The 20964-nt window shown below is 36.1% G+C and overlaps 1 protein-coding gene across 3 annotated transcripts in view; it reads right to left on the reverse strand.

The window, feature by feature from the left end:
* DNAL1 (dynein axonemal light chain 1) overlaps positions 1 to 18308 on the reverse strand; it is a 49180-nt gene extending 30872 nt beyond the window's left edge. The window contains exons 1-3 of one of the 3 annotated variants that reach the window (XM_051977634.1): positions 18194 to 18272; positions 13079 to 13117; positions 3979 to 4088 (exon numbers count right to left, since the gene is read on the reverse strand). In XM_051977634.1, coding sequence (XP_051833594.1) covers positions 3979 to 4088; positions 13079 to 13117; positions 18194 to 18196 — 152 coding nt within the window. In that variant the 5' untranslated portion in view covers positions 18197 to 18272. Of the gene's footprint in view, positions 1 to 3978; positions 4089 to 13078; positions 13118 to 18193 lie in introns of all 3 variants that reach the window. The other 2 variants (XM_051977633.1, XM_051977632.1) reach the window with 2 other exon arrangements.
* Positions 18309 to 20964: the final 2656 nt, after the last annotated feature.

The raw sequence follows: 20964 nt of genomic DNA on the forward strand, positions 1-20964 counted from the left end.
GGTGCTTTGCACAGAGGAATATACATTTTGATCACTGAAACCTTGCAAGATATCTTGGAGTTTACCAGCTGGATTTCTTTTCTAAGGACCACGCCTTAAACCCACATCACTCTTGCTCTCACTGAGTCACCAACAACAGGTCCCAGCCCAAGCCTTCCTTAGTTATTGTTTGAGCCCTGATAGATTAGAATACATATAACAGTTGTTTCTGTTTTGGCCAGAAACCCTCAGAGGTCTTTCCCCCTCCTCTGACTGATTTTTTTTCCTTTTTTAGGCTAGGTAAAAGAGACCTCTATCTGCCTCATTTCTAAGCTATATTTGATCACTGAGGACATTGCTTCAATCAGGCTGAAACCAAGGAAAGACCTTAGTTTACAAAAGCCAAGATATCCCATTGCATCCAGGGCCATCTCTAATTATCCTACCTTCTATCTCGATCCAGATGGTTCCAGAGGAGAAGGTGAGGAGAGTGACTTTACCCACCTCCCCCACTTCAATTCAATTCACTTGCATGTCACTGTATCACCTTTTGGATGTCATGGTCCTCTTCAAGAATGAAGGACAAAGAACCACCACCGCTTTTTAGCAAGATTTCATTTCCTTTCTTGTCTCTTTAAAGTAATTTATTTTTGCTTTTGCTTTGTCTAAGATCAGGATCTCTACCCCTGATTTTTTTTACTTTATCTGAAGCATAATAAATTCTCTTTCAGCCTTCTATCTTTACTCTGTCTCTCTCCTTCAAATGTTATTTCTTGTAGACAACATATTGTAGGATTCATTCTGCTATTCACTTCCATTTTATGGGAGAGTTTATCCCATTCACATTCACAGTTATGATTACCAATTCTGCATTTCTATCTTATTTCCCCCATTTATACTTCTTTCTCTCTTTCCTTTTACCCTGTCCTTCTTCACCAGAGTTTTGCTTTTGACCACTGCCTCCTCCAAATCCTCTCTATCTTTTATCTGCTTCCCTTCCCCTTCCCTTTTCCCCTCTTCTCTATTGGGCAAGATAAATCTCTATACCCACCTTGATGTGTATTACTTCCTCTTTAAGCCAAATCCAATGAGAGTAAGGTTCAAACAATGCTCACCCTTTTCCCCTCTTTCATGTAATAGGTTTTTCATGTCACTTCATGTGCTATAATGTATCCTGTTCTGCCTTTCCCTTTCCTCTTCTTCCAGGGCAATCCTTTTTGTCACCCTTTATTTCTCATCACACCAAAGTCAACTTATGCCCTAAGTATATTTCTTCTGCCCTTATAAAAATATAGTTCTTAAGAGTTACAAGTATCATTTTTTCACATAATGTTGTAAACAATTTAACATTATTTAATAACATGGTTTTTCCTCTTTCTGGCTTACTTACTTATGCTTATCTTGAATCTTGTATTTGAAGATCAAATTTTCTCTTCAGTTCTGGTTTTTTCATCAAATAAGCTTGAAAATAAAGCAGTGAGGTGGCGCAGTATAAGATAAGAGCACCAGCCCTGAACTCAGGAGGACCTGAGTTCAAATTTGGCCTCGAACACTTCCTACCTGTGTGACCCTGGACAAGTTACTTAATCTCAACTGTCTGAAAAAAAGGGTTTGAAAATCCCCTATTTCACTGAATATCCACTGAAAGATTACACTTAATTTTTTCTAGTTGATTCTTGGTTGCAATTCAAGCTTCTTTGCCTTCTAAAATATCATCTTTCAAGCCCTCTTTATCCTTTAATGAAAAAGCTATCTAAGTTCCATGTAACTCTGGTTGTAGCAATTTGATATTTGAATTGTTTCTTTCTGATTGCTTATAGTATTTTCTCCCTGCCATGATAGTTATGGAATTTGGTCACAATATTCCTTGGAGTTTTTTTTTTTTGACATCTCTTTAAGAAATGATTTTTAAATTACTATTTTATCTTCTGTTTCTAGGCTATCAGGGCAGAGTGTTTTTTGATAATTTCTTTAAAAATACTGTTCAGCATTTTTTTTTTTTGATCATGACTTTCAAGTAGTTCAAAAATTCTTAAATTATCTCTTCTGGATCTATTTTCCAAGTCAGTTGTTTTTCCAATGCATTATTTTCCTGTTTTTTCCATTTTTTTTCATTCTTTTTGTTTGATGGATTCTTGATGTCTCATAGAGCCCTTAGCTTCCATTTGTCCAATTTTAATATTTAAGGAATTATTTTCTTCAGTGAACATTTGGCTAATTCTACTTTTAAAAGAATTATTTTCTTCATTCAATTTTTGTGCTTCTTTTTCTAATCTATTGACATTCTGCATAACTCTCATTTCTTTCTCCCATTTTTCTTCTCGATTTTTAAAAATCCTTTTTGAGGTCTTCCAAGAGGATTTTTTGGGCTTGAACTGCTTTATATTCCCCTTTGAGGCTATACATATAAACATTTTGACACTATTGTCCTCTTGTTTGTGTTTTGATCTTTCCTGTTACCATAGTAATTTTTTATTACTTTTTTTTTGTTTTTGCTCACTTTTATAAGTTGAGCTCTACTTTTGGAACACAGGGGCACTGTCCCAAGCACATTTTGCTGGGAACTAGGGACCTCTGCACCAAAGCCTCAGGTGCTGGTGGCTCGTCTACTGCAGTGGGGTAGGTAGCCTGGCCAACTCATACCTGTTTGCCAGGGGCCCTGGGACTGGCAGTTTGCCTACCGCCCTGGGGCTGGAGGCCTCATCACTGCCTGCTGTGGCCCTGGCCTGCTGAATCAGGACTGTAGGGCCTCAGCTGCTGATCTGTGCTGAGCTAAGAGCCTCCTGCTGGCTTATTCAGACATTGCCTGTACTGGGCTGCATTTCCCTTTTACCCAAGTGAGGCAGACCTTCCCTAAAGTCCTTCTAAGTTATCTTGGGCTGGAAAATAGTTCCACTGCACCTTTTTGTGGATTCTGTTGCTTCAGAATTCTTTTAGAGGGGTCTTTGACTTTTAAGTTCAATGTTCCTTGCCTAGACCCTGCTAAATTGCTAATGTACAGCATTTATGATAAAGAACAGCATTTAGAACTAGATGGAATCTTAGAGTTGACCTAGCCCAATAGCCTCATGTTACAGTTGAAAAAAAGTCTCTTGAGAATAATTAAACATGAATGTAGATCAAAACTGGTCAGGACAACAAGGTATAAGTAGTTAGAAAGCTATCTCTTGGAGTCCAGGAGACACAGGTTCAAGTCCCTCTGACACCTATTGACTCTGTGCCCCAGAAAACTCTTTAAAATTATAAATTCCAGAACAGGGATTTATATGCATTGGTAGAGGGACTTATCCTAATGGGAACTCCTTCTATTAAGAAAATCATAAGTCTAGTCTTCTCCCCACAACTGGTCAGAAATGATTTTTTACATTTAATTTTCTAGAACTAGATTAGTCTTCCTTCTACTCCAAAGCAATTCTTATTACATTAATCTTATCTAAATGTTATTGCTCTAATGTGATAGAATCATGAAAAATATAACATTTACTGTTGATCTCAAGTATCTATGTGAAAGTCAATGTAGGTTAAAATGCTATGTAAGCATGTCACAATTATAATACAAAGGAATCAAAGTGTTGATAAAATTGTATTTAATAGTATTTCAATTTATTTTAATATAGAATCAAAGAATAGCTATCACATAGCACCTTTTATCAGAATAAGTACAGTATAAATTTTGGCTTATAACTTTGCCTGGGAAAGGGGTAATGCACAGATTTTATAGTAGGGAAACACTTTTTGATCCCTCCATGTTCTCCATGATAATGATAATAGATACAATTAGGAAAGTATATCTTTGGATATCACTATATTAATGAACCTAGAAATTCCTAAATCAGTGGTAGTGTCTTTATGTGTTTGGTTCTATCAGAGGAAAAATTATGTGGGGAAACATAGCACAGAGAAAAACAAAATTTTAAAGTGTAAAAAAATTTTAAAGGAAATCGACAATTTTAGAAGAATTGGGAAGACAAAATAATTTATTTTATTTATAGAACTTACTCGCAATTAGCAAGCATGGACAAGGATGCATCCATCTTCTCTACAGGGGGAATCTGGGCATAAAGTTTTACTTCCCTGGCTTCTGATGGCTTCTGACCTGATTTTTCTTCCTGTAATGAAAAAAGGTGGGAAGAATAATACTGTTCTGATAAATGTTCTGAACATTTAACCAAAATAGATAATAACTTTTAAGAAACCCTCCATTTCTACTCAAAAGAATTAAGAAAGGCCAATACCAATTATGTTCTCATTAATGCTTTCATTACATAATTAGTGATTTTATACACTGTTGTGACATGCCTGAATCAGATACTTTATTAGTCCACCAATACCAAATGAAGAAGGAAGAATAAAAGATGTTTCATATCTGGGATAGTCAAAATTTCTAAATTCCAAAATCTCACCTATTTTTAAATGCTTTAAATTTTTAAATGGTGAGTATTCTGGTCCTCCAATAAGTTTTCCTTACGTTCAGGATTCCAGACTTTTTTTTTCCCCTCCCAGACTTCTAATATCAGCTGTTTTCTTTGTCATCTCTTCTTTTTTTTTTTTCCTACCATCAATTCAATCTAAAGTAGGAATAAAACAACAACAACCCATCTCTACCAGTGAGCTAGAGCAGCAACTTGAAAAGCAATGTGATAAATGCTGGTCAACAGTCAGAAATCCTGAGTTAAACATTTACTTACTTTGGACAGGTCATTTACACATCTCTGGTCCTCACTTTATTGTAACAGAAGATTAGACTAGATGACCTCAAAAGCCTCCTTTAGCTCTATAGCTGTGATTCTATTTTTTTTCCCCTTATATTGCCTGGAGACACTGAGTGTTTTATTTTTAATGTTTAATATAACTGCTTTGTTTAACCCTAGACACCTCTATGAATTAAATTTTGGGTTAAGTCAAAGAATCAGATTAAATGACTTGTCCAAATTGTAGAGATTTAAATTTAGGTTTTCTTCTTTTTCATTAGGTTTCCTGATTGGTCCAAGGAGCAAATGTGGTCAGCCCTATTTTGCAAAGGAGAGGATTTGGGAAGGTAGAAGCCTCTTCCCTAGGCTTCCTTAATAGACAAGTTCTACTCCCTGGGGTTTCTGTGTTGGACAAACCAACTCTCATAACCTGGCAGGTCAGGGCAGTTGAGACCAGTGCTAATACAAATCACTGACCTTGAGCTTACTAATTTAATTACCTGCCTTTATCAGCAGACTTCACTTTTACTCTGGATTTTCCAATGGCTGACATACTCCCGTTCTTCCTGCTCTTTCCATAGCCATGATACTGACAACCACCACCACCTTAGTAGTTCATTCCTTCATTTACATCTCTATCTCCCTCCCCTTGACCCTACCCAATACCCAATAAAAAATCCTATTCTATATCTTCCAGTCCTTTCCATTGCGTCCTTTGGTCTGTCTGCTCCATAACCAACTGGCTTTTATATTAAGTCTCCTTTCCCATTCTTTCCATCTTTTGGCACTCACTGATTATACTGCTTTCCTTGCCATACTTTCTAGTTCTAGTTGTGCTTTCACTTAACTGAGCCAAAATATCTTCTCCAACTGCTACTTCTAGACTTTCCCTTTACCAACATCACTCAGTAATTTCTCCCCCTTTAGGGTTCATTTATTGTAACTTTATTACCCAATCTAGATTTTGGTTAACAGTTACCATAAAATTATTCTTCCTTTCTATATGAATTCAGTACCTGGATCTCAGTCTTTCTTTTCCACCCCAAATCCCTTTCATTCTAGGAGACTTCAAAATACATGCTGATGTTCATCCAAACACCCTAATTTTCTAGTTCCTCAATCTACTCATTTTCCACAGCCTTCTCAACTCTGCTCTGTCTCCACACAGGAATGACCATACCCTTGAACCTGTCACTGACCACTGGTCTTCTGCTCCCATCATGGTTGCTGTTTCCCTGGTGGAGATCCTTTTGCAATGGACTCAAGCTTTTTTAGTATAGTCCTATTCTGAATGAAGTTCTTTGCTGTTTCTTTGAAGGTCTTGACCAATACTGGATTTGGTGACTTTTTAATGTGTACACATAAGACCTGGGCTCCTGTACAACTTTTAATGCTGCCACTTCATCTAGAAGACTTCCTCTATCTTCTGAAAGATGAAATTATCATCTAAATATGTCAAGAATTTATCTGGTTCTGTATTTTCAATAGAAAGAGCTCCCCAGAAGACATCTAGATAGTTGAAGCCTCCTAACACAAGTATATCTTGCCTCTGTGCCAGTGTTTGTGATCTGTTTCAAGAAAGTCAGCATGGTAAAGTGAAAATAGCTGAGCTGAGGCAGGAAAAGCTTGTGGTTCAAATCCATCTTCCAACGTATATGGACTATTTGATCCTTCAAAAGCCACTTAATTCTTAGTCACCCACACACTTCTCCAAGAGAGGTATAGATTTTCCATACTGCAAAAAGAATTATAGATTTTCTTTGATAGAAGTTTCCTCTCTAAGAAGTAAAAATCACTGGTCTGAATAAAAAAAATTAAGAACTTATAGTAGGTCTATAATATACTCCCACAGTGCTATTATTTATATTCTTATCCTCATTCATGTCCCACCGTTCTTTCTACCTCAAGTTCATGGACTTCCATGAAATCCACAGATTATATGGATTAACAGCTATATATGGTACCTCTTTCCCCTTTTATTTTCATTTTAAAATCCTCTCATTCAGACCATTAGGTTTCTGGCAAATACATTCTTCCCTATTTTTGTTAAGACAGACCTTGTAACTGGTCAGGATTCTATGTTTTAGGAGCTCCTAAGAGTCTCTCCTGTGTTCCATTAAAAATCATTTTTCCCTTTAGGATCACCCTTTCTTTACAGGGTAATTTTTTATTGTAAAACAAATAATTTTTGCCTTTTGGAATATGGTTTTTCAAGATCTTCTCTCATTTAATGAAGAAGCTGCTGGGTCTTGTATGATTCTGGTTATATATATATATATATATATATATATATATATATATATATATATAGTTCCTTGGTACTTGAACTCTTTCTTTCTGGCTATTGACAACATTTTTTTCTTTGTTGTGGAAATAATAGATGTTGGCAATAATATTCCTGGGATTTTTCCTTGGGGATTTTTCTCAGGAGGTAATGAGTGGATTCTTTCAAGATTTTCATTTTGTCTTCAGGTTCTAACACATAAAGAGAGTTTTTATTTAGGACCTAATTTTTTAGTGCAATCCTTTAAAAAATATTTTCATATTGAATGGTTAATATGGATTAAAAGTTCTTCCACTTCTCTGTCTAGGCCTAGCACATAAGCTGTCATATCTTCTGGGTGACTCCCATGCCTTAAGAAAGCATATGCCCCTCTAAAGAAACATATTTGAACACTAATCCGATTAAATTCTGCGACAAGGAAGCAAACTGTAAGCCAGAAGATTGTGAAGTGGGAGGTTGGATGACTTCTCCATTGCTCCCTGTTGCTCCCCTCAAACGTTTTGCAGAAACTCAAACAAGTTCCTGTAAAACATGTTGACTTTTAAAGGAGCCATGTATCACTTGGATCTAGGCCAGATCCAATGAGGAATCATAACACAAACCCTGGTCACAGTGCCTTTTTTGTTCCAACTAATATTAAAATAAATTACTAGCTTTGAAATCTCACCCATGGAGATTTTCTATCTGGCACTTTTCCACTTGGGACCCTGAGAGCTGGAACCCTGGATCCCCCAGCTGAGAAACTAGGGAATTGGTGCTTCCCCCCCAAATTGGTGATATTTTCTACTATTTTTTACATTCAATTAGTATTGCTCTAATTATATTAATATTGGAGCTTATTAGCTATTGTTGCTGTTGCTGCAAATTGCCTGTACATTTGCCTTTTCTATAAATCAACAAAACATTTATCTTTTTCTTAAGTGTATCTTATTGTAGATGCGAATCCACACCATAAATTTTCTTAATTATACACATATTTGTCATGTGCAAAAAAAATCAGACCAAAAAAAAAAAAAAAAACCACAACAAAGAAAAAACAAACAAACCAAAAACAAAAACAAAAAACAAAAACTTAAAAAGGTAAAAATACAATGTTTCAATTCACATTCAGTTTCCATGTTTTCTCTCTGGGTGTGGATATCATTTTCCAGTCCAACTCTATTGGAACTACCTTGAATCACTTCACTGATGAAAAGCCCTCAGTCCATTACAGTTGATCATCACATAGTCTTCTTGTCATTGTGTACAATGTTCTCTTGGTTCTGCTCACTTCACTCAGCATCAGTTCATGTAAGTCTTTCCAGACTTTTCTGAAATCAGCCTGCTAATCATTTCTTATAGAACAATAATATTCCATTACATAACTTATTTAGCTATTCCCCCCAACTGATGGGCATCCACTCAGTTTCCAATTCCTTGCTACTATAAAAAAAGAGCAGCTACAAACATTTTTGGACCCTTTCTCCTTTTTTATGATCTCTTTGGAATATAGGCCAGTAGTAATGTAATTGTAGCAATTGAAACATTGCTAGATCAAAGGGTATGCCCAGTTCTATAGCCCTGTGGGTATAGTTCCAAATTGTTCTCCAGAATGGTTGGATCACTTCACAGCTCCACCAACAATGCATTAGTGTCCCAGTTTCCCCCACATCCCCTTCAATGTTCACCATTTTATTTTCCTGTTATCTTAGCTAATCTGAGAGGTATGAAATGTTACCTCTAATTAATCATGATTTAGAGCATTTTTTCACATGACTAGAAATGCCTTTAATTTCTTTATCTGAAAATTGTTTATATCCTTTGATCATTTATCAATTGAGGACTGATTTGTATTCTTATAAATCTGAGTCAGTTCTCCATATATTTTATAAATGAGGCCTTTATCAGAAATATTGGCTGTAAAAATTTGTTTATGCAAAAACTTTTTAATTCAATATAATCAAAATTATCCATTTTGTATTTCATAATGTTGTCTAATTTTTCTTTGGGCATAAATTCCTCCCTTCTCCGTAAATCTGACAGGTAGATTATCCCTTACTCTAATTTGCTTATTGTATGATCCTTTATGCCTAAATCAGGAACTTATTTCTTCCTTATCTTAATACAGGATGCTAGATGTTGGTCATACTATTCTCCAATTTTCCCAGTAATTTTTGTCAAATGGTGAATTTTTATTCCAGACACTAGAGTCTCTGGGTTTACCAAACACTAGATTACTATAATCATTGCGTATCATCTGTATACTATCCTATTCCATTGATCTACTACTCTTATTTCTTAGCTAGTACAAAATCATTTTGATGACTGCCACTTTATAATAGAGTTTTAGCTCTGATATGGTTAGACTAACTTCCTTTGCATTTTTTCCATTAATTTCTGTGATATTCTTTATATTTTATTCTTCCAAATTAATTTTATCATTTTTTTAAATCTCTAAAAAGCAAATTTTTGGAAGTTTGATTGGTATGGCACTAAGTAGATTAATTTAGATAGAATTATTATTTTTATAGATCTATTAAAATACAGTTTCTGATGACAGAGAAGTTCACATAGGATAAAATGGACAATTTTGATTATATAAAAAGCTTTTATAGACATAAATCTAATGTAATGAAAATTAAGGAGGGAAGTAACTGGAAACAATTTTTGCAACATTTATTTTTGTTAAAGGTTTACTATCCAAGGCATATAAAAAACAGATTCATATTTATAAGACTAAGAGCTACCTCTCAATTGGTAAATGGTCAAATTATATGAATGGACGATTTTCAAAGGAATAAATACAAGCTACCAACAGTGATATAAAAATATTCTAAATCAAAGTAATTAGAAAAATGCAAATTAAAGTTACTTTGAGTTTCCATCTCAAACTTGTGAACTGGCAGGGACAATAAAAGAAAATGACAAAATCAGATGGGTTGTAGGAAAATAGGTATAGTACTAGTGTATTGTTGATAGAACTTATCATTCTAGAAAGCAATTTGGCACTATATACCAACAAATTACTAAACTGTGCAAAACCTTTTGATCCAGCTATAAGACTACTAGTTTTAAAACACACACACACACACACACAAAAAATTGGGGCAGCTAGATGACTCAGTGGATAGAGAACTGGTCCTAAACTCAGAATCCAGCTTCAGACACTTATCTCTGTTACCCTAGGCAAGTCACTTAACCCCAATTGCCTCAGCCCCACCCCCCCACCAAAGAAAACACACAAAAAAAATTTAAAAATATTTATAACATCACTTTTCATGGTAATCAAAAATTGGAAACTAAAGGAGCAATCTCATATTGGAGAATGGCTAAACAAATCATGGTGTATGAATGTAATGGAATACTGTGCCAAAAGGAATTATGAAACAAAATTTAAAGAGAGCAATTTATTTGATGATACCATCATTATAAAGAAAAACTATTCTGAAAGACTTTAGAACTCTATTAATAAAATGACAAACTAGTAATTCAGAAGAACAAAGACAAAGTGTACCATTTACCTAACGGAAGTAATAAAATTAAAATGCAAAAATAAACATTCATTTTTAGACATGGCCAATAGAGGAATGTTTTTACCATATTATGAACTATGTGTTGAAGGCTTTATTTTCTTCTTCTTCACATGCTCAATTTTGGGGAGAGGGGTAGTAGAAGCAGTAGATAAAAAAAAAAAACAATAACAAAGGATAATCATGCCATGATATGCCAGTTATTTCAATATAATTTATTGTTGTACAGTGATACTACTCTTAATTAAAACTCAGACATTGAACCACACTACCAAAGAGGAATGGTGAAAACATACTGCTTCATTTTGTCCCCTAAAAATTGTACTTCAGAACACTGCTTTAATGGGGTAGGGTTGTTAGATACTACTGTTATTGGGAATGAAGACAGAGTATTAATTATTTTAAATGTGCTAAGAGCACAGAATGGATATGATTTGTATGTTTAAATCACTATTGCTAAAACATATATACTATGTAATTTTTTAAATTAAATATAGAATTCATACTTTTTTATCATAGTTTTCAGAGAGTCCAGTGATCACTAAATTCCCTTTGTATCCCAGGTGAGTTGCTTTCAGTATCAAAAATATTAACTCTACAATTTTTTCAAAAATTTTTAATTTGGTACAGATATTTCTTGTTGCCTCAAAGAGTCAGTGATTTCTGTTTGATCTATTATAATCTTAAGGGATTTCATTTCTTGGGTAAGATTTACCACTTTTAAACTACTTATTCTCCTTTTAATTCTTTGTTCCAGGTTTTTAATTTCATTTTTATCTCCTGCTTCATTCCTTCTAGGAAATAACATCGTTCTTATGGAGAATTCATTTTTTTCCTTTGAGTCTTTGCTTAAGGTTAATGCCAAGTATCTCCAACTAGGCTAGATTTAAAATTATCTTGGAATTTATTATAATCCTTTTATAGTAGTATATAATCTCTTTTCCAGTTTTAAATCCTCAATCAGGACTTAGTAACAGTTTAAGGGTCTGCTTCCCATATGCTTTTTTAGGAAGGTGGTTGGTCCTACCTGGTCTTGAATTGGGTTTCTATGCTGACCTTTAATCCAGGGTGTCCCAGTCTGAGTCCTGCTTGAACTGGAGGCTCCTCACCTTGTTCACTGCTACTCAGGGTCACTTTCCAGGTCTACACTATAGCATTCTAACCACATGAGGCTTTCTCAGGAGAGTCCTCCATTCTAGTCCCTTCCAGATATTGAGCCATGTAGACTTCATATGTCTCTGGCTGATCTCAGGTATGGTGGGAAGCTACTGACTTGTTTGCCCATATAAAGGCACAGCTTTTCTAGTGGGGCCCCTTTCCTATGGGGACCTCTTGATTTGTAGCTGATATTTGTGCAATTATGAGTTGAAAGAAATCACTTCCTAATTTCTTAATTATTATTCAATTTGATGTTATTTAAAATTTTTGCTGGAATAGGAATATGGGAACTGAGTTTCCCACCACTGTTTAGGCAGCCATCTTGTCTAGAAGTACAATTTAAATCACAAAGTATTCCCAAGTCCTTCCTTTACTAAAACCTCTGGAGGTAGATACGGGAAATATTACAACTTATATACTGGTATTATAACAAATCAGAACCTTATAATGCAAATAATGCAAAGTTTTCCCTGAATAACAACCAGAAAGAAATGAATAAAAAAAAATTAAATAAATTAGTAAAACTAGTAAGGAGCTTTAGAAAGTAAACAAGAATTGAAATATTTTATTATTTAATCCAATGTAATCTGTCTTCTGTCAGGACCTACAATTCTGGAAAAACACTGATTACAAGAGTAGTAAGAGTTGATGTGAAGACAGAACTAATAAGAATCGGCTAGTGAATAAATGAAAGGGTGAAGGAGAAGGAAGTAAACAGTGAAGTAAAGAGTAAAGAGGAAGTAAAGAAATGACCCCAAAATTGTGAACCTGGATGACTGGAAGAACCCTTAGCAGAAATAAAGAAGTTAGGGAGAAATATAGTTTATAAGGTAATGATAATAAATTCTGTTTTGAATGTGTTGAGTCTGAGGTGCTGATGGACCATCTAGGTACACACATATGTCCATCAAGCAGTTGGTAATGTGAGACTAGAGGCTGGTGGATGGATAAGGCTGGATAAGCAGATCTGGAAGTCACCTACTTAGAAATGACTGGAACTATGGGACTTAATAACTTCACTAAGAGCAAGCAAATGGTGAGAGATGATGACCTAAAAAAAGTTAACAAGCAAATATGTCACAAAAACAAAAAGGAGAACATATACAGAAGATGTAGTCATCATCAGTGTGAAAAGCTACAGAAAGGTCAGGAAGGATAAAGTAAAAGAAAAATTCAATGGATTTGACAAATAGATCACTGGTAGAGAATAATATCAATTGAAAAGGAGTGGAAACTAGATATTAGGAACTGAAATGTGAATAGGGAATGAAAAAATAGAGACACTGAGTGTAAATGTTTTTTTTTCTAGCTGAATGGAAGCTTATTGAAAGATTATTAATCACACATAATTACACTGACCAAATAATTACATTCTTAAAGGTTAGTTTATAAGTTCCAAATTTCTAGTAGTCAAAAAGTATATTTTATATAATTTTTAAAAGAGCTCATATACTTACCCATCTGGCTAAGGCTTCTTTAATTGTTGTTGCTTTTGCCTAAAAAAGAAAAAAAAATTAAAGATGCTTTTATTTGTTTCATTTTGTCTAAGCTAATTTGCGATAACTTTTTTTTTAAATCAACTTTTTAATCCCATTAAAAATATTAATTTATTTTCAGTACTACACATTGATAGTGAGCTATTTACATTTTCTGAAGAGATATCAAGGTGCTTCACTTAAGGATGCTGAAAAAAAAATGGTCAGGAATTCAGGGCCATAAGTGTTGAACACCATATGTATAAAAAATTTATGGCAGAGCAAGTACAGATTTATATACTACTTATTGAAATTTGTTTTAAGAACAAATTCTAAAAATGCAAATTCAGCTATTTAGTTAGGCTTCTTAATCTTTAAAAAATGGTGGATACCCACTGATTTAAAAAAATGAAATGTTTTTAAATGGCTGTTCAGTTGTTTTCAACCATGGTGACTTTGGGTTTTTTTTTTTTTGTTGTTGTTGTTGTTGTTTGTTTGTTTGTTTGTTTTTGGCATAATTCCAGAGTGGTTTGCAATTTCCTTTTTCAGCTCATTTTTATAGATGAGGAATTAAGGCAAACTTGCCTAGGGTCACACAGCTAGTAAGTGTCTTGAAGCCAGATCTGAACTCAGGAAAAAAGAGATTTCTTGATTGCAAGCCCAGCACACTATCTACTGTACTACTTTACTGTCCCAGTTTTTAAATAAAGGAGCTCCAAATTTTAAACTCCCTCTATTCTGTTTCCTGAAGTAAAACAAAGAAAATTAAGCCAGACAGAAGATGTAATTTTAAAACATTTCACACCACAATATGAGTATATAATGCTTTTAATTGAATGAATGCTTTGAATCATTATTTGGATATGTGATTAATCTATCTACAAATACTAAATGAATGATTTTTCTATGTAGCACCCATCCACACTTCCATAGTTTTTAAGTCATATTTAAAATCATTCTTTTCATTTAAGTAATTCATTATATATGAACTGACCTTTCCCAAAGTCAAGAGGAGATAATTATATAGTTTATATCAAAGGATCCTAAATCAACAGTAGCCTAGAACCTTATCATAAATATCAGTTCATCATATACAAGTAGTATGTACTTGAGTGTGATAAAGCTAATTTTATGTAATATTATAGCATAGAAACTGAGTCATAAGGGATTTGAGAAGTCATCTAATTCAACTGAACAGAAATTCCCTTTATGATATACCCAACAAATAGTTATCAACTTTATAACGGAAGACCTCCAACCTACTTTTAGACTAATTTTAGGAGCTAATTTAGCTCTAATTTTAAGAAAACAATTTTTTTTGTGTTTATCCCGAGCTGAAATTTTTCAATGTTCTCTTCTTGTTCCTAGTGCAGCTCTCTTGGGCCAAAGAGAATAAGTCTAATCTATTTTCTACGCAACAATGCTTAAAACATTTGAAGGCAGCCATCATGTCGAGGCTAAATACCTCCTTCTTCACCCTTCTGGGGGCCTCTTCCAGATACAGATTATCAAATGTCCTTCCTAAAATGTGGTACCCAGAACTAAACACAAAACTCTTTTTGTTAGAGCAGGGCAACGTACAATGGGACTATCATCTTCCCTGGTCCAAACACTATTCCTCTTTTAAAGTAGCCCTAAGAGTGAACTCGTTTTTACAGTGTTGACTGATACCCAGTGTGTGGTACACTTAGATTTTCAGAAATTTCCATACAAACTGTTGCTAGGCATACTTCCCTTATCCTCTACTTGTACAGTTTGATTTTTGAGCTCAAGTACATGGTTTGCCATTTATCCCCGTTACATTTCATCTTATTAGATTCAACCCAGTATTCTAGTCTTCGGATATGTCATTGGCCCTGAGGTGCCTATCTTTCCCTTGTTAGCTAACCCTCCCACTGTTACATGTGCAAATGTTAAGTATGCCATCTATGTCTCTATCCAAGTCATTGATAAAAATGTTAAAACACTAAAGGGCCAAAGGCAGGTCCCACTTGCTGAAAACCTCCCTCTAAGCAGTGAGCTTTATAAATTATGAGCACTTAATAAATGTCTGTTAAATTGCACTGATCTATACTTTGTGAGGGGGGCAAATATTTTCCATTATTTCATTGGTGTAGGAAATGCCTTCATTGGTACAGATCAGTAATTCCTCCATAACTTAAATGTTGGCTGCCTTAGATGAAAAAAAAACTTTCTAGACCAGATTTTAATTCAATATTTATAAAATGTCTACTTTGTATTTAGTTTAGCTTATAGTTTGGTATGGAAATAGGGCATATAGCTAAGAATCATAATCATTATGAGCTCATCAGAGAGATATAAAACAAGGTACCATTTACTTTGCATTTATTCTGTATATACTATGTATGTACACACTGTATCCCCTTATAGAATCTAAGCTGCTTGAGGACAGGAACTGTTTTTGCATCTCACATATATTATCTGGCATATATTATGTAAATCTATAAAATGAGAAGAGTAACTAGATGATATCTAAAGTTTCCTTCAACTCTAAAATCTTCTTATGCTTGAAAAGTGGAGTTGGATGTCAGAAAGGATAGAGGAAACTGAAATTAACTTGAAGCTCTTATTAGTTCAAATTTGACTTAGAAGTCCCATAAGTCATGTCACTATTACTAAGATATATACTTTAGTTTAATTCAATCAATATTGTGTACAAATGCTAAATTAACTTTCACATTTGAACTTAAGTACATGCAAGTTTTGCCTTTCAAGTTAAAACTAGATAATTTTATACTTAAAGCAAGTCAAAATTTTATTTAGGTAAATTAACCTCAATATTGATGTTGTTTAAAAAGTCTTGAATAAAGTTTCTCTAATTAGTTTTTACATATAAGATTATTTCATCAAACAATTCATAATTTTGCCACACATTTTTCTAATACCTTATACATTAATTGGTCAAACAACATTTGCTGAATGCATGTTAAACTTTGTTTCATTTTTAAGTCAAAATATATATCATTCTAACTGTGTATGAGATTAGCATTACCTTCAAAAATGATAGCTAAGAATTTTAGTTATTTTAATAATTTAATAAATTGCCTCCCCCCCCAAAAAAAGCTGTGAATAACTTCTGTGAATAACGTTTCACTTACACTTTAAGGAGAAAAATTAGAATGAATGACAACAAACAACAAAAAGATGTCCGGCATTATTGGTACTTTCCCCACAAACTTAAAATTCATACATTTTTAACATCTCCAACCAGGAGGTTGCATGGATGAAATGGGATTGGATTTGGGATTCTGGGGGATTTCATCAGTACCTGAATGTGCTGGTTGTTGTTTAAATTTTATCCTACACTTTGTGACCTCATTTGGGGTATTCTTGGCAAAAATTACTGCAGAAGTTTGCCATTTCCTTCTCCAGCTCATTTTACAGATAAGGAAACTGAGACAAACAGGGTTAAGAGACTTGCCCAAGGGATACACAGCTAATACCTGCCTGAGTTCATACTGAATTTAGAACCTGCGGACTCCAGGGCATTTAATCCACTGGACCCCTCAGCTGCCTGGGTGTGCCCAAGTCATCTCCAGCTTCTTAGAGCCAAATGTTAAATTTTCAGTGACAGAGATGTGTTAAAGGTGGATTTAATTGCTGAGAAGATTGTTAAATTTTTCCTGCCAGTATTCATACCTTGGAAATAAGCAAATTACAAATTAGGGGGTGATTTAATCTTTCATTGATTGTCTAAACTGAATAAAGTGATGAAAAAAACGTTAATGCAAGTATAATTTTTTAGAGGAGGGGAAGCTAGAACATTTACCAGCACACCTGAAACTCCCTCAACCAACATAGGTTAACATTTATTTTCTCCCTAACTTACAGCCTTGGAGAGTTGTCCGGAGGCAATGAGAGTTTAAATGATTTCCCAGGGTCACAACAAGGCACGAGAATCCAGGCTTCGGGAGTGACCCAGCCAGTACTCTATCCACAAAGCCAAATAGCTCCACTATTCATTTTCTGGTTTTACTGATTGTTGTCTTCGGTTTTGCTTCCTGCACACACACCTTGCACCTCCAGGGGTTTCAGACTACCTAAAATTTTACTGGATTCTCTGTTCAGTCAACAGAGAAGTAGTATGAAGTCACTGATTCCCCTCTGAGTCTAGTTCAAAAGGCATTACTTGAACCTGTTAATTAACTTTCATGACTCACACCCGAGGAACTGTTTAAGGCCAGATAAAAAAAATTTTTTGGCTAAAATTTAGAACTAAAGTCCAGAACCTGTTAAGCTCTTTTTAGCTCTGACCACACAAATGCAACAGGAACAGGGAGGAAGGCTCATTTACGGAAAGAATGGTAATCACTCTTCTTGTTGTGGGCTACCTTGCCATTCCTACCCATCCATCCCTTGACATAATTGCTGTCTATTCGAGCACTGAAATTTCCAGAAGAGAACAACTAATCATACCTACTTATAAACAACTGTCCCGAAGGATGATCACTTCCTGTCCTAAATTTTCTCTTTGGCTAGAACAATCTGCCAACCAATCAATACCTATTCTCTTTCGAGAAACTGGTGTGAGTTTGCAAGGCTGTAAATAAACAGAATGGCTCGCAGGAGCTCTTCATTTACCTTTAGACAGTCAGTGCCCTGTTACTAGGCAAATCAGGGCTCCGCACAGCAGCTGAGACAGATGCAGGCGGCTTAGCAAACCTACCAGAGAGTCGGGTTTGTAGCATTACCGCCCACTGATGATTCTCACCGTTAATTAGAGATAACAAGTGTACATTCACTGTTGCGCCAATCACAGTCGGATCCCTCCCATCTCTCTGGGGAAAAGAATTCCTTCAGTGCAAAAGGCTCCCTTCCCCTTCTTCTCCCCCACCTCTCCTTCACTTCATCCCGCTTCTATCCCCCAACTCCTCCTTGCGCTCCCACAGCCCCCAGCCCAAGCCGCAGCCATCCGCCCCAGGCCCCTCTCCCCCCCAACAGACCCTGCCCTCCCCTTCGTCTCGAACTCCCTCTTCCGAGTAATGATCCTCTACGCTTCTCACCAACACTTCTCCGCCTCCGCCCCCCGATCCCCCAACCCCAAGTTAGCCTCCCCAAACCCTGGAGGATACTCACCATTACGCTCCGTTGCTACTGTCACTGCGGCGGTTGCTAGGGCCCAGCTTGGGCCTGGGCGCATGCGTACTTCCAGGAGGTACACACAGGCGCGCGCGCGTGCAGCAGCACCACCTTCTCTCTCGGTCGCGCGCGTGGGGCGAGAGGCATTGTGGGATGACTAAAGGGGTCGACTGAATCCTTCCGCTCCAGCCCGCTAGAAGAAGGCGGGTGGGGGGGTGGGGAAAGGGCAGTAAGAAGCGGGGGAGGTAGATCTCTATGGTTCTGACGGCCGAACGAGCTGCACTAGGAGCAGAGAATTGTTTCTGGGAAGGCTGGCGAGAAAACTGCGTTATTTCTCTCCAATTGCTTTCGCTCCGGGCTGCCGCGGCGAATTAGCAGGTGGAGAAGAAAGCTACTGATGTCCTTCGCTTATGCATTTGTTCCTCATAAGTAACTGAAAATATACCTAACCCAGTTTGTCCCAAAGAATTCCCCCCCCCAGCCCCCCAAAAAAGCATGTCAAAAAAGATTAAAAAGATCGGAGATTCAAAAGTGGGGGTGGGGAACAGAATACATGTAATAAACATTATATATGTATATATCAGGTAATCACTTTCTTTAGTTTGACGCTGCTAACTGAATGAATGTGAAACGCAGTTCATCATACTGGGCTGGAGGCTTAGTGAACTAGAGTACAGCATGGGCCCAGATAGGTAAATTATCTGGTAATTTAAAGATAAAAAATATTAACGATAGGAGGATTCTTATCCTTGAGGCCAGACTAATTTCAGGGAGTCCATACATTTGAAAAGGGGAAAATGACATCTTTGTGTTCAACTACACTTTGGTTTCTATGTATTTTATGTTACAAATTCTTCAGGTTTTATATATTTAAAAGCCTCATTTTAAATAGGGGTCCATAGGCACCACTAAGAGGGCAAAGGGGATTAGAAATTGAGAAAAGGATTCATGTTAAGGCACAGTTGAAACAATTTGTGCAAAGGCAGGGTAGCTAGAAGTAAAACAACAGGAGAACAGTAAAACTAAGTCAGTTTGAAATGAAAAGTGCATGGAAGGCTGAAGCCAGATTCTGGAGGACTTTGAATGCTAAACGGAGGAGTTTGGAATTATATTCTGGAGTCAAGCAGCAGTCACTGAAGCTTCTTGAGCAATAGTGACATGGTCAGCAAGCCTGTGTTTGACATTAATTTGGAAGCTGTGAGGAATGGATTGAGAAATGAACATAGATTGATAAATGACGGACAGAAGCAGCTACGCCCAAAGAAAGAACACTGGGAAACGAATGTGAACTATCTGCACTTTTGTTTTTCTTCCCGGGTTATTTTTACCTTCTGAATCCAATTCTCCCTGTGCAACAAGAGAACTGTTCGGTTCTGCACACATATATTGTATCTAGGATATACTGCAACATATCTAACATATATAGGACTGCTTGCCATCTAGGGGAGGGGGTGGAGGGAGGGAGGGGAAAAATCGGAACAGAAACGAGTGCAAGGGATAATGTTGTAAAAAAAAATTACCCTGGCATGGATTCTGTCAATATAAAGTAATTATTAAATAAAAATTTTAAAAAATTAAAATTAAAATAAAAAAAAAAGAGAAATGAGCATAGGACTTTTGGAAAAGAGGAGTAGAACCTATGTGTCAGGCTCTGTGCTCATCCCTATTTACAAATAGAATCCCATTTGATCCTGAAAACATTTCTGTCAGGTTGGTGCTATTATTCGACCTATTTTACAGTTAAAGATCAGATTTTTCTGACTCCAGCCCCAGGGCTCTATCTGCCCTTCCGCTAGCTACTTCACTGTGTCACTGGCTGCTCTTTGAAAGCACAAAGATTAATTATGAGACTGTTTCAATAGATGAAATGAGAGATGATGAAGTTCTCAACAAAGGGTGGCGGCGATGTGAGTGGAAGGGAAATAGATGAGACACTGAGATTATGTGGAGGCAGAATGAACAAGACAGTAACAAACCCGAGCTGGGGTATAAAGAGCTGAATAATGGTACTAGGGCTGAAAGAAATGGAGTCCTCAACAGAAATAAGACAGTTTGGGGCTGGGTTGTGTTCTGTTTTCAACTTGTTGATTTCAAAGTATAACTGGGATGCCTAGGTGATGTCTGCAGGCATTTGGTAACATGAGACTGGAGCTCAGTACACTGGTAAGGGCTATATACAGAGATATGAGAGTCAGATATCTGCTTGGAGATAATAGTTAAGCCCATGGGAATGGATGAGATCGCTGAGTACACCAAGGAGTAGAGAGGTTCTGGACCTGTGAGCCCAGAATGATACCCGTGATTAAGGGGAAGAACACAGATGGTTTCTTAGCAAATGAGACTGAGAAGGGGTAAAACACCAAGAGGGAGGGAGTAGTTTGTAGCAATAACAATTATTATTATTATTGTAGATAATATTGTAGAATCCCAGCTATAACACTTAACACTGCCTCACTTTAGCTCTCTGTCTTGGAGCTAGCACTCCAAGTTAAATATGTTTAATTCATTTAAGCCTTACAACTCTGTGATATAGATACTATCATCACCCCCTTTTACAGATGAAGAAACTAAGGCACAATAAGTAATTTGTTCAGTCACACAGCCAGTAAGTATGTGAGGTAAGATACAGTTGTTTCTGAGGCAAGTCCCATGCTCTAAGCACTGCACGACTTAACTGCTTCTTACAGTTTTTCTCATATGTTAAACTGAAACTTTCCTGCAGTTTATATTCCTTTAAAAGTCAAATAGAACTAATCTGCTTTCACATA

This window comes from Antechinus flavipes, chromosome 2 (genome assembly GCF_016432865.1).
Source record: "Antechinus flavipes isolate AdamAnt ecotype Samford, QLD, Australia chromosome 2, AdamAnt_v2, whole genome shotgun sequence".
NCBI lineage: Eukaryota > Metazoa > Chordata > Mammalia > Dasyuromorphia > Dasyuridae > Antechinus > Antechinus flavipes.